This window comes from Coregonus clupeaformis, chromosome 24, assembly GCF_020615455.1.
Source record: "Coregonus clupeaformis isolate EN_2021a chromosome 24, ASM2061545v1, whole genome shotgun sequence".
In the NCBI taxonomy this organism is placed as follows: Eukaryota; Metazoa; Chordata; class Actinopteri; order Salmoniformes; family Salmonidae; genus Coregonus; species Coregonus clupeaformis.
Window position 1 is genome coordinate 22,536,778 of NC_059215.1, and position 14,268 is coordinate 22,551,045.

At 43.4% G+C, this 14,268-nt stretch overlaps 1 protein-coding gene across 1 annotated transcript; it reads left to right on the forward strand.

Annotated features, from left to right (window-relative positions):
* The first annotated feature begins 17 nt into the window (after positions 1 to 17).
* On the forward strand, positions 18 to 5,784 carry LOC121538461 (regulation of nuclear pre-mRNA domain-containing protein 1B). The gene is made up of 7 exons (XM_041846490.2): positions 18 to 840; positions 976 to 1,105; positions 3,842 to 3,981; positions 4,168 to 4,289; positions 4,548 to 4,674; positions 4,878 to 5,053; positions 5,247 to 5,784. The coding sequence occupies exons 1-7, from the start codon at positions 690 to 692 to the stop codon at positions 5,394 to 5,396; spliced, it is 996 nt and encodes a 331-aa protein (XP_041702424.1). The 5' UTR covers positions 18 to 689; the 3' UTR covers positions 5,397 to 5,784.
* Positions 5,785 to 14,268: the final 8,484 nt, after the last annotated feature.

Genomic DNA, 14,268 nt, shown 5'->3' on the forward strand with positions numbered 1-14,268 from the left:
ATTTTAAGTTGTGAAATATAGCTATACGTGACAGTATTTGAGTAATGTTTCTAGTCATGATCTAATTTCACAAGTTTCTCTGCAAAGGTTTTTGAACAGACTTTGAATCCTGTGTGTCGGGTGAAAGGTCAAGCGGCCATCTTTGAAGCGATCCAGAGAGCTGTGGTGCTTTCTAGAAAGCTAGTTAGTTAGCTAGCTACTATACTAGTACTATAGCTAACGAAAAAAACGTACGTTTGAAAGTAACGTTACAGCTACATGTATTCAAACGGCACATTTACTAAATTATGAATAGATGTATTGGTGAGTAACTTACATCTAGTATCGTAGTAGCTAGCTAGTAAACAAAGCCAGTGTGGATAGGTTAGCTAGCTTGCTAGGCTACCTAGGACTTTCTAGTTGGCTATTTGTAAACAGATAGCTACTATAGTTGTCTAGCTAGGTAAACAAGCTTGCACACTCATCATTGTAAATGCGCGTGTATATTTTACACGATTTTGTAACTATCTTGTTAGGGAAGATAAGCATAGACTATTAGCTACTAGTAGCTAGACAGTTTCATGCAGCAGGTTGCGTGTTTAACTGGCGGGAACTTTGCTTTTGAGGACATTGTTGGTTTCCTCAGTTAACCTCCAAGAAAGTTGTGGGTTGAGGTAACGGTACATCAAAGAGTACTTTCTGCGCACATCATGTCTTCTTTTTCTGAGTCTGCGTTGGAGAAGAAGCTTTCGGAGCTCAGCAACTCTCAACAGAGCGTTCAGACGCTGTCTCTGTGGATCATTCATCATCGCAAACACTCGCCGCTCATCGTCAAAGTATGGCACAGAGAACTGAAGAAAGGTGAGAGAACTTATGAACGTCGCCATCACGACAGTATTCTCTAACTGCTAGTTACACACTGAAACGTTGATATGTCACATGAAGTATGCCAAACCATGTTATTTACTTGGACTACATTGTGTATTTGTCTTTCAGCAAAAAGCAGCAGGAAGTTGACTTTCCTGTATCTTGCCAATGACGTGATTCAAAACAGCAAGAAGAAAGGTCCAGAGTTCGCCAAAGACTTTGAGACGGTCCTTGTTGATGCTTGCTCTCATGTTGCAAGGTATGTAGTCTGGTATGATACAGTTTCAGGGCTAAACTTCTCTAGCACTGAAATGTTCAGGTTTGTGATGCAGGCCTATGGTTTATTGTAAACTAGGTAGTTTGGGTACTGGTAGCCCTTGATCATGACTCTCAGTACATTACACATAAGTCATTGGACGAAGGCATCTTCTGTACTGGGAAGTTTTGTTAAGAGCCCCGACCCTCAATCTGAACATTAACACGCGTCGCTTGCAGTATGGTTTTGGAAGCATAAGGACTTTCATATCAGCAAGAAATCATTTTAAAAACAAAAGGTTATATTGATACACACCTTGATAGAGTTAGTGTTCCCACATGGCCATATCTCCATGTTACAGTGCTTGTTTATGGAAGACAAGAGGCGCGCACCTGTGCTAATTAGGTATCTAGCATGCTCCGAACACCTGTGTGTGAGAGTAACTTGGGAAGTGTAGTTTCATTTGATGAAGGCACCCATAGCTGTATGGATCTCTGCAAAACGGCTACTGTAAGTGTAACTTTTTTATTTGAAGGATTCTTTCTCGCTGATGAAAGATGAGGACCATATGTTTAGAAAGCCGTATCGCAAGCAATGATTATTGACGTTACTAAACGTTAAAACACAACGTCGGGATTGTAGTTCACATGAGTTAGTCGTGGGCGAAGATATTGGCTGAAAACTGTAGGGAGATGGCAGAATGTCGCCTAGAGTTTTCGAGAGCTAGGGTACCGTATGCTGATTAGCTGAAACAGCATTTCAGCCATGTGTATATCAGACACTATACCACGGGTATGATGCAAAAATACTTGTTTACTGTTTTATTTATGTTGGTTACCAGTTTATAATAGCATTAAGGCATCTCAGGGGTTTATGGTATATGGCCAATTCATGTTGTCAAGATACCAGTATCGTGATACTAGGAAGTAAGGAAGCAGAGGAACCAAAACTTGAAGCAGACTGAATGTCTTGAGGAAAACAGTCCTAATGTTGGAAAAAACAGCCCTATGTTGTCACCCAGAGTCACATTTGTTTATTTTGCAAGGTATAGAACACAATATTTTACAAATGTTGGTTTTAAAGGACCGTAAACTTTTTTGTGTATTTTCTTTTTTGCCAAGGAAAATCTGGTATCATATACGCTAGGGCCAATATATACCACAACTAAGGACTGTTCTTATGCACGACACAATGTGGAGTGCCTGGATACAGCCCTTACCCGTGGTATATTGGCCATATACCACAACCCCCTTAGGTGCCTCATTGCTGTTATAAACTGGTTACAAACATAATTAGAACACTAAACAAGTCATTTTGCGTCATACCAGTGGTATATTTAAGCAATAAGGCCCGGGGGGGGGGGGTGTGGTATATGGCCTATATATCACGGCCATATACCACAAACCCCCGAAGTGCCTTATTGCTATAATAAGCTTGTTACCAATGTAATTGGAGCACTAAAAGTATATGTTTTGTCATACTCGTGGTATACGGTCTGATATACCACAGTTGTCAGTCAATCAGCATTCAGGGCTCTAACCAACCAGTTTATAATGTCTGATATACCACAGCTTTCATCCAATACCACAGGTATGACAAAACATTTATTTTTACTGCTCTAATTGCGTTGGTAACTAGTTTATAATAGCAATAAGGCACGTCGGGGGTTTGTGGTATATTGCCAATATACCATGGCTAAGGGCTGTATCCAGGCACTCCGCGTTGCGTTGAGCATAGCTACATCAGTTAGACCAGGGCCTAAAATTAACTTTTTTGTTCGCCAGCCACTGTGGCAGGTAGATTTAAAAATCTACCAGCCAAAATATTTTTTTTGCCGCTACAATTACACCAACACAACAAAACGGATGAGCATGCTTTGTAATGTTTCTAAAACAAATGTATTACTAGTAAGAAGTAATGTGGTATATTGTTTATTTTTAAGTCTTTTAACTAAAATATTACAGATGAGACAAAACATTTCACCTGCCCCTTTAAAGGCGGGATGTTACCGTGGTAATGCGACTCCAGTCATGTTTTTGCCTGTGATATTGAGTCTGACTAGTAGTCACGTTGTCTTCTCTTCCCTAGCAGTTCAAACTCAAACAATGAAAAACAACCTAGCTTCTGAACAAAACAATGTAAATAGCCAAGAAGGACAAAGTCTCACTTCAGTAGACTTTCGTTTAAAGTAAATTAGACCAACTTTTATGCCTGTGCGCAGCGCTTCTAAAAATGAATCTTTGACTCGGCTCTTCACTTGCGCACAGCCCCCAGCCAGGCAGTGTTGCAGCGTGAGGTGGAATAGGCTATAGGATTTGTAGTTCTTTGACTTTGTGCGATAATTTTACCAGCTATGAAACAAAACAGCAGAAATACTTTGAAAACAGCTACTGCAGCATTTATTTTACTATAAATGTGAACACACTTGACTATTTTTTATTCACAAATGCGAGTGAAATGCTCGCACTGTGGAGCCCTGACTACCTGCCAACGTGGCTAGTGAAAAATACATCTTACCCGCCAATGCCAAAATCTACCTGCATGTGGCAGGTGTTAATTTTAGGCCCTGGTTAGACATGAACGTGCTTCAAAACATTGGTAAATGGATTACACTGCTACTGTCTGCTACAGCAGCATAACAAAACAAGAACAAAGAGGATCAAATAAGTTATTGAGTTGCTTGGCTAGGAAGAGTTGAATTTCATGATGAATCTCTGTCTCTTTCTCTCCCTCCCTCAGAGAGGCAGATGATGGCTGCAGAAGGCCTATGGACAGGCTGCTCACTATCTGGCAGGAGCGCAGCCTCTACAAGGCAGAGTTCATCCAGCAGCTGAAGCTTGCCATCGAAGACTCAAACAGCCCCCAACACCAACCCACAGGTACAGTCAGAGTCCCCTAGGTCTTCACGGATGCAGCAGTTCAGCTTTACTAAATGTGTTACTGGTGATGGCTTGTTTCCTATGTAGGCTTTTTGGATGTCAGAATTCCCAAGAAACATACACTTCCAATTGGTTGTTTTTGTAAAAAGTGGTGTTTTCTTTCTAAATCTGTGGTATCTTTTGCAGAGGAGAAGAAGGCCCCTAAACGGACCTATCAGAAGATGATCCAAGAGCCGGAGGAAGAGGAAGACGATGACTACAGGGGCAACATGTCCCCACAGGATTCAGACATCTCAGGGCCACAGCTGGTAGGCTGAACCAACACAACTCCATAAGTCTTTAGCTCATTCACCAGTACTTTGTCTATTACACTGCAATTTGTGACAGCTTTTCACACCAGCTGAAATTATCTCCCAACTCTCCACTAGGTGTCAGTGATACAAAGGATGTCCCATGGACTCTTGATTTGTGAATTGTTGTTTAGAAAAATTATCCAGCTTGAAAATTGGAGATTGTTGCCCAGAGCTTTCACACACCCTTCTCTCCTTCCCTTCCTCTCCCCTCAGACGGAGGAGCTGGTCAAAGCCCTGCAGGACCTGGAGAATGCTGCCTCGGGTGATGCTGCTGTGCGCCAGAAGATTGCCTCTCTGCCACAGGAGGTGCAGGATGTGTCCCTGCTAGAGAAGATCACTGGTAAGGAAGCCTTCATGGTACCTGAAGCACAAGGGAACTTGACCCCACCTTTCTCCCACCTCGATGTGTATTGTAGGCCTAGTCTAGTCTACTACAAGGGATTGTGTTTTTTCAAACTTAACGTTGTTTGTATTCAATTGTTTCAATATTATGCTTAAGGCAAAATACCACCTTATTTGACTGGACTCACCCTGTCCCTATAGATAAGGAGGCAGCTGATAAACTTTCTAAGACGGTGGACGAGGCCTGTCTACTGCTGGCTGAGTATAACGGACGTCTGGCTGCTGAGCTGGAGGACAGGAGGCAGCTGGCGCGCATGCTGACAGAGTACATCGGTAGCCAGAAGGAAGCCCTCACCGAGAGGGAGAAGAAACTAGAAGCAAGTCTAAACCATCTAAATCATTGTTTTGCTTGTCTGTTACAAACAAGCAATTATAATGTGGGAAAAAAATCTATTTTCTCATGATCGAATTACAGCAGCTTTGTGAGTTACTTGGATTGTTTAAAAGAAGTAGAAAGTGAACCCATCCAAACTGTACCGTCTGACATGAGTACTGTTCTTTGTATTGCAGGAGTACAAACAGAAGCTGGCACGGGTCACCCAGGTGCGCAAGGAGCTCAAGTCTCACATCCAGAGCCTGCCTGACCTCTCTCTGCTGCCCAATGTGACGGGAGGCCTGGCCCCTCTACCCTCTGCTGGAGACCTGTTCTCCACCGACTGAGCTTCCTGCTCCCTGTCACACCCTGCCTCTCGCCAGGGCACACACTCCCTGTCGAACCCGCTCACTAGCTACTGAACCCTAGGGAGAGACTGAGAGGGACAGTGGAAGCTTGGGGACATTCCCGGTGGGAGAGACAATGGTCGTTGAACATTCCGTTCCACCAGCTTGGACAAATCTCCTTTTTGTTTTTATTCTGAACGCCAGTCAAACACCAGCTAACTGATTCTGTGTTGAAGAGAGAAGTTGGTCATTAGCCAATCCCCATTTTTGTGCTCATATGGTGAGATGGTGGCTCGCACACACACTAGATCATGTGTCCAACTCATTCCATAGAGGGCCGAGTGTCTGGGATTTCTTTCCTCCCTTGTACTTGATTGATGAAATAAGGTCACTAATTAGTAAAGAACTCCCCTCACCTGGTTTCTGTGTCTTAGGAAAAAACTAAAACCTGCAGACACTAGGCCCTCCATGGAATGAGTTTGACACTCCTGCACTAGATCGTTGTGACAACTTTGAAGAGACGCATCACATTTATTTTAATGGCTTTAAGTTGGTTGCTTTTTAATGTTGATGAAATTTCAGGTGATTTTTGTTAGGGTGTATGTCGGGAGGGGGCCTGTTTTTCCACATAGGTTGCATTTTGGTTGTCATTATTTACCATCCTCCATAATTCCAGCTCAACACACAACACTATCCTTACCTTCAGGTCTGTCATCAAGCATTGTCATACATAGCACTGAGTGGCCAATCATCAGTCAATAACATTACATCCATGTAGTAGTGTGAAATAGTTTAGCCCTCAGACAAGTGGCTGATATAAGTTATTAGAGCAAACTTGGGGCAGATTGAGACACTCACTGACTTGGTTACTAAGAAACACTTAAACACAGTAAAATTGTGTCTTTGCTGAGCTCTGCTGATGTCATCCTTTGTCACAGATGATTGTATCACTTGGTACAAATGTCAAAATAACAGGCTTTTTAGGACTGGGCCCGGCCACCACTTATTCAGCATTATTCTGACTTTTTTGACGAGTAGCAGAACGTGACATGGGTCATTCTGTCACTAGTTTGGATTATGGGTACGACCCTGGGAGATTTCCCAATGTTACAGAATAGAAATGGGACATCTGCCCCCGGAAATGTTGCTTTACTAGAGATAGTAGACCTGTATGGCATGTATTTCTCTCTGCCAATGCTTTACTACAGCAGTAGTTTTTCACTAATAAAATAATTCCATGGATACAAATAAAATGGAACCATTTGGAAAAGAGCTGTGCTGACTGGTTTATACTCTGACTAATGTGACATTGATACACTGGACCTGTTAATTTTTTCGGGTGAACGTTTAGAATATATCGACTTTCACCAGCGTCTTCCGACAGGTGGCGTCACTCATCCATGAAGACAATGGACTTTCACAGCATTCACAAAATATGTATACTGAACAAAAATATAAACGCAACATGTAAAGTGTTGGTCCCATGTTTCCTGAGCTGAAATAAATGATCCCAGAAATGTTCCATATGCACAAAAAATGTATTTCTCTCAAATTTGTGCACACATTTGTTTACATCCCTGTTAGTGAGCATTTCTCATTTGCCAAGATAATCCATCCACCTGACAGGTTTGGCATATCAAGAAGCTGATTAAACAGCATGATCATTACCCAGGTGCACCTTGTGCTGAAGGCAATAAAAGGCCACACTAAAATGTGCAGTTTTGTCACAACGCCACAGATGTCTCAAGTTTTGAGGGAGTGTGCAATTGGCATGATGACAATGGAATGTCCACCAGAAATATAGTCAGATAATTGAATGTTTATTTCTCTACCATAAGCTGCCTCCAATATCATTTTAGAGAATTTGGCAGTACGTACAGGCGAACATATTGATAAAAGTCACCTTGTCCAAGAGAGATTTACACGGTTATCAAAATATAAGGTTATCAAAATATAAGCCTACACAAATCACAGCCCTTATTTTAAGTGTTTCTGAAATCCGCTATGGGAAAAATGAATGGTGGAAAAACGATTGGAACCATTTCCCTGTTTGACCGCTACGTTTTATTGGTATTATGACTCACTCTATTAACGATGTGTTATAAAGGTTTTGTATAATTTCAGCCAGTAGTTTTGAAAGTAGCGCTCACGAGCCAAAGGGGTCGCCGAAAATTGTGTATAACGTGTACATAATGTCATTGTTAACTTCTCGAGCATCTGTATTGTGTGCACAAAGATAATTTTAAACTGTGGTGTGCATGTTGGGCTGACCCCACAACGTCATTGGACAATACTGTGCTGACCTGATCCCACCTCCCACTTTAACCTTGTAACCTAATTAGACAAAATTCAAAAAAAATTGATCTGAAAGACTGGGTTGGATTGCTGGCTGAGGCAATGGGATGCAAGCAATGGTGTGTATATACAGTGCCTTCAGAAAGTATTCATACCCCTTGACTTATTCCATATTTTGTTGTTGCAGCCTGAATAAAAAAATCTCATACAATAACCCATAATGATGAAGTGAAAACATGTTTTTAGAAATGTTTGCAAATTTGTTTAATGAAATACAGAAATCTAATTCACACCCCTGAGTCAATACATGTTACAATCACCTTTGGCAACGATTACAGCTGTGAGTCTTTATGGGTAAGTCTCTAAGCGCTTTGCACACCTGGATTGTACAATATTTGCCCATTATTCTATTCAAATGTCTTAAAGCTCTGTCAAATTGGTTGTTGATTATTGCTAGACAGCCATTTTCAAGTATTGCCATAGATTTTCAAGCCGATTTAAGTCAAAACTGTAACAAGGCCACTCTGGAACATTCAATGTCATCTTGGTAAGCAACTCCAGTGTATATTTGGCCTTGTATTTTAGGTTATTGTCCCCCTGAAAGGTGAATTCATCTCCCAGTGTCTGTTGGAAAGCAGACTGAACCAGGTTTTCCTCTAGGATTTTGCCTGTGCTTAGCTCTATTCCTAGTCCTTACCGATGACAAGCATACCCATAACATTATGCAGCCACCACAATGCTTGAAAATATGAAGAGTGGTACTCTTAAAGGGAGTGCTCCTAATCTCAGCTTGTTACCTGTATAAAAGACACCTGTCCACAGAAGCACTCAATCAATCAGATTCCAAACGCTCCACCATGGCCAAGACCAAAGAGCTCTCCAAGGATGTCAGGGACAAGATTGTAGACCTACACAAGGCTGGAATGGGCTACAAGACCATCGCCAAGCAGCTTGGTGAGAAGGTGACAACAGTTGGTGCGATTATTCGCAAATGGAAGAAACACAAAAGACCTGTCAATCCCCTCGGCCTGGTGCTCCATGCAAGATCTCACCTCGTGGAGTTGCAATGATCATGAGAACGGTGAGGAATCAGCCCAGAACTACACGGTAGGATCTTGTCAATGAGATCAAGGCAGCTGGGACCATAGTCACCAAGAAAACAATTGGTAATACACTACGCAGTGAAGGACTGAAATCCTGCAGCGCCCGCAAGGTCCCCCTGCTCAAGAAAGCACATATACAGGGCTGTCTGAAGTTTGCCAACGAACATCTGAATGATTCAGAGGAGAACTGGGTGAAAGTGTTGTGGTCAGATGAGACCAAAATCGAGCTCTTTGGCATCAACTCAACTCGCCGTGTTTGGAGGAGGAGGAATGCTGCCTATGACCCCAAGAACATCATCCCCACCGTCAAACATGGAGGTGGAAACATTATGCTTTGGGGGTGTTTTTCTGCTAAGGGGACAGGACAACTTCACTGCAGCAAAGGGACGATGGACGGGGCCATGTACCGTCAAATCTTGGGTGAGAACCTCCTTCCCTCAGCCAGGGCATTGAAAATGGGTCGTGGATGGGTATTCCAGCATGACAATGACCCAAAACACACGGCCAAGGCAACAAAGGAGTGGCTCAATAAGAAGCATATTAAGGTCCTGGAGTGGCCTAGCCAGTCTCCAGACTTTAATCCCATAGAAAATCTGTGGAGGGAGCTGAAGGTTCGAGTTGCCAAACGGCAACCTTAATGACTTGGAGAAGATCTGCAAAGAGGAGTGGAACAAAATCCCTCCTGAGATGTGTGCAAACCTGGTGGCCAACTACAAGAAACGTCTGACCTCTGTGATTGCCAACAAGGGTTTTGCCACCAAGTACTAAGTCATGTTTTGCAGAGGGGTCAAATACTTATTTCCCTCATTAAAATGCAAATCAATTCATAACATTTTTGACATGCGTTTTTCTGGATATTTTTGTTGTTATTTTGTCTCTCACTGTTCAAATAAACCTACCATTAAAATTATAGACTGATCATGTCTTTTTCAGTGGGCAAACGTACAAAATCAGCAGGGGATCAAATATTTTTTCCCTCACTTTAACTGTTTTAAAGTCACCATTGGCCTCATAGTGAAATCCCTGAGCGGTTTCCTTCATTTCCAGCAACTGAGTTAGGAAGGACACCTGTGGTTCTCTGTAGCTCAATTGGTAGAGCATGGTGCTTGTAACGCCAGGGTAGTGGGTTCGATCCCCGGGACCACCCATACGTAAAAATGTATGCACACATGACTGTTAGTCGCTTTGGATAAAAGCGTCTGCTAAATGGCATATTATTATTATCTTTGTAGTGACTGTATTGATACACCATCCAAAGTGTAATTAATAACTTCACCATGCTCAAAGGGATATTCAATGTCTGCTTTTTTATTTATTTTTACCAATCTTCCAATAGTATTCCTTCCTTGCGAGGCATTGGAAAACCTCAATGGTCTTTGTGGTTGAATCTGTGTTTGAAATTATGAGGGACCTTACACATAATTGTGTGTGGTGTACAGAAATTAGGTAGTCATTCAAAAATCATGTTAAACACTATCATTGCACACAGAGTGAGTCCATGCAACTTATTGTGACTTGTTAAGCACATTTTTACTCCTGAACTTATTTAGGCTTGCCATAACAAAGGGGTTGAATACTTATTGACTCAAGACATTTCAGCTTTCATTTTTTATGACACAAAATCTCAATTGAATCCATTTTAAATTCAGACTGTAACACAACAAAATGTGGAAAAGGTCAAGGGGTGTGAATACTTTCCGAAGCCACTAAATCACACATCAACACCTTCATATCACTTGACCCATAAAGGCAATGAAGATTTTACAAGTAGTTGCAGATTACAGTCCTGACAGTCAGTTTGCATTGAAGTCATGCACTATAAATAATCCATTGCCTCTTTGTTGCTAAGTGAAACTTCTCTCATAAACAGAAAACTATGTATTCTAGTTGCAGCTTCAGTAAGAATACATAGCATACATTATCCTTAATTCAACTTCAGAAAAATCCCATAAACAATGGAATAATTTTAGAAGTTTGAGGTTATTAGACCAAGCTTTTACCTGTGCCTGTCTGATGCTGCATCAAACACCCAAGACTGGCCATAGCGAACCTTTTGGCAGCAGTTATCAGCCCATTGTGTAATATGGAAACACTGACCGGCCAGTGAGAGGGCCGCACTCCATCATCAAATTCACATGACCAGTTCCCCACTAGCACACCTTTGTCATCCTTACTGTTGCTCTGACAAAAGAATAAGAAACATTACTTTCTTACATTGATAGACAGTGGTAATGCAGTTGTAACGGAGTTAAGAACGTGCCGTAAGCTCACTCCACAGCTAGCTTAAAATGTTGCAGATGGAGCCATCCAATCGGTTCCTTTTGGGTGTTTCAACCCGTTGGAGCATTGTCAAATAGGGCGGTCAGGTGTGTTGCGAAGCAGAGGATCACTTGTTCAAGTCCAGTATTTGGTATTTTATTAGGGTCCCCATTAGCTGTTGCAGAAGCAGCAGCCACTCTTCCTGGGGTCCACAAAAAACATCAAACATGACAAAATACATAACACTAATAGACAAGAACAGACACACAAATGTAAAATAAGAACAATCGCTCCATATAATACTGTGAGTTGCCTTGAGTGCGTTCTGTATTTGGGGACTGAAGAGACCCCTGGTGGCATGTCTGGTGGGGTAAGTATGTGTGTCAGAGATGTATGTAAGTTGATTATACAAACAATTAGGAATTTTCATCACATTTATGTTTCTTACAAGCGGTGATGCAGTCAATCTCTCCACTACTTTGAGCCAGGAAAGACTGACATGCATGCTGTTGACTTTAGCCCTCTGTGTACAGTGAAGGGCAAGACGTGCTGCTCTGTTCTGGGCCAGCTGGAGCTTTCCTAGGTCCATTTTTGCAGCTCCTGGCCCTATAACCAGGCAATAGTCAAGATGTGATAAAACCACAGCCTGCAGGACTTGTTTGGTTGAATGTGTTGTTAAAAATGCTCTTTATCACAGACAGACTTCCCCCATCTTTACAACAATAGAATCAATATGCCTTGACCATGATGGTTTACAATCTATGGTAACACCAAGAAGTTTAGTCTCCTCTACTTTCTCAACCGCTACATTATTCATTACTAGATTCATCTGGGTATGGGGCAGTCAGACAGTGGAGGAAGCTAAGCTGTTAGCAGCACACTGACATTTTACATTTTAGTCATTTAGCAGACGCTCTTATCCAGAGCGACTTACAGTTAGTGAGTGCATACATTATTTTTATAATACTGTCCCCCTGTGGGAATCAAACCCACAACCCTGGCGTTGCAAACACCATGCTCTACCAACTGAGCTACATCCCTGCCGGCCATTCCCTCCCCTACCCTGGACGACGCTGGGCCAATTGTGCGCCGCCCCATAGGTTTCCCGGTCACGGCCGGCTACAACAGAGCCTGGATTCAAACCAGGATCTCTAGTGGCACAGTGCCTTAGACCACTGCGCCACTCGGGAGGTTGACCCCTGCTACACAGTCATTGATGCCTAATATATGGATTTTGTACAAATCCTGGTACTTTAGTGCTCACACCTACCATGGTACTGACCCACATAAACTGAGTTTCTCCTTCCTGAACAGTCTGCATCAGCATCTGACATGTATTTAGGATTCTTATCCAGGAGTTTCAGACACCTCCAGCATCCCAGGCTCAAACTGCAGAGGGAGAACCAGGACACATGGATGATAGGAAGATTGTTATGGCTTGTGTTCTACTGTACGTAATTCTGATTCCAATGATGTGTGCGACATTTATTGTATCTATCACATAAAGATCTTCTGTGGAAGCACTATGTGTACCACAGGAGGCTTATGAGGGGAGGACGGCTCATAATAATGGCTGGAACGGAGCGAATTGAATGGCATCAAACACATGGAACCCTTCTGATAACCAGGTGGCGAATCGCATCTCTGCATGTCTGGCAGACATATCAGTATGGATGACGGATCACCACCTCAAGCTGAACCCTGGCAAGACGGAGCTGCTCTTCCTCCCGGGGAAGGACTGCCCGTTCCATGATCTCGCCATCACGGTTGACAACTCCGCTGTGTCCTCCTCCCAGAGCGCGAAGAGCCTAGGCGTGACCCTGGACAACACCCTGTCGTTCTCCGCCAACATCAAGGTGGTGACCCGCTCCTGCAGGTTCATGCTCTACAACATTCGGAGAGTACGACCCTGCCTTACACAGGAAGCGGCACAGGTCCTAATCCAGGCACTTGTCATCTCCCGTCTGGACTACTGCAACTCGCTGTTGGCTGGCCTCCCTGCCTGTGCCATTAAACCCCTACAACTCATCCAGAATGCCGCAGCCCGTCTGGTGTTCAACCTTCCCAAGTTCTCTCACGTCACCCCCCTCCTCCGCACACTCCACTGGCTTCCAGTTGAAGCTCGCATCCGCTACAAGACCATGGTGCTTGCCTATGGAGCAGCGAGGGGAACGGCACCTCTGTACCTTCAGGCTCTGATCAGTCCCTACACCCAAACGAGGGCATTGCGTTCATCCACCTCTGGCCTGCTGGCTCCCCTTCCTCTGCGGAAGCATAGTTCCCGCTCAGCCCAGTCAAAACTGTTCGCTGCTCTGGCACCCCAATGGTGGAACAAGCTCCCTCACGACGCCAGGACAGCGGAGTCACTCACCACCTTCCGGAGACATTTGAAACCCCACCTCTTTAAGGAATACCTGGGATAGGATAAAGTAATCCTTCTACCCCCCCCCCCCAAATTGTAAAGTGGTTATCCCACTGGCTATAGGGTGAACGCACCAATTTGTGAGTCGCTCTGGCTAAGAGCGTCTGCTAAATGACGTTAATGTGCCCTTGAGCAAGGCACTTAACCCTAATTGCTCCTGTGAGTCGCTCTGGATAAGAGCGTCTGCTAAATGACTAAAATGTAAATGTAAATGTAAATTTGATACCATTCCACTGATTCCGCTCCAGCCATTGCCACGAGCCCGTCCTCCCCAATTACATTAACGTGCCACCAACCTCCTGTTATGTGTACCTGGGAAAACATCCACGGGAGGCTTTGATTTGTTTTGTTGTGCCTTTGTAGATGAGACCAGCCTGGGATAGCACATACTCCTGCCTGTCTCTCTCTTCCTCCATGTAAACTGCATCCTCTTTAGCCAAGAAAAATAGACAACTGGATTACAGATCATATCCATTACACAGCTCCCTGGTCTAATGATGGCGACAGATGGTGCAAAGTAAACACTTTTACTGGCACACCAGGGGTGGAAAATAATGTGATTTACTGGCACACCAGGGGTGGAAAATACTGTGATTTACTGGCACACCAGGGGTGGAAAATAATGTGATTTACTGGCACACCAGGGGTGGAAAATAATGTGATTTACTGGCACACCAGGGGTGGAAAATAATGTGATTTACTGGCACACCAGGGGTGGAAAATAATGTGATTTACTGGCACACCAGGGGTGGAAAATAATGTGATTTACTGGCACACCAGGGGTGGAAAATAC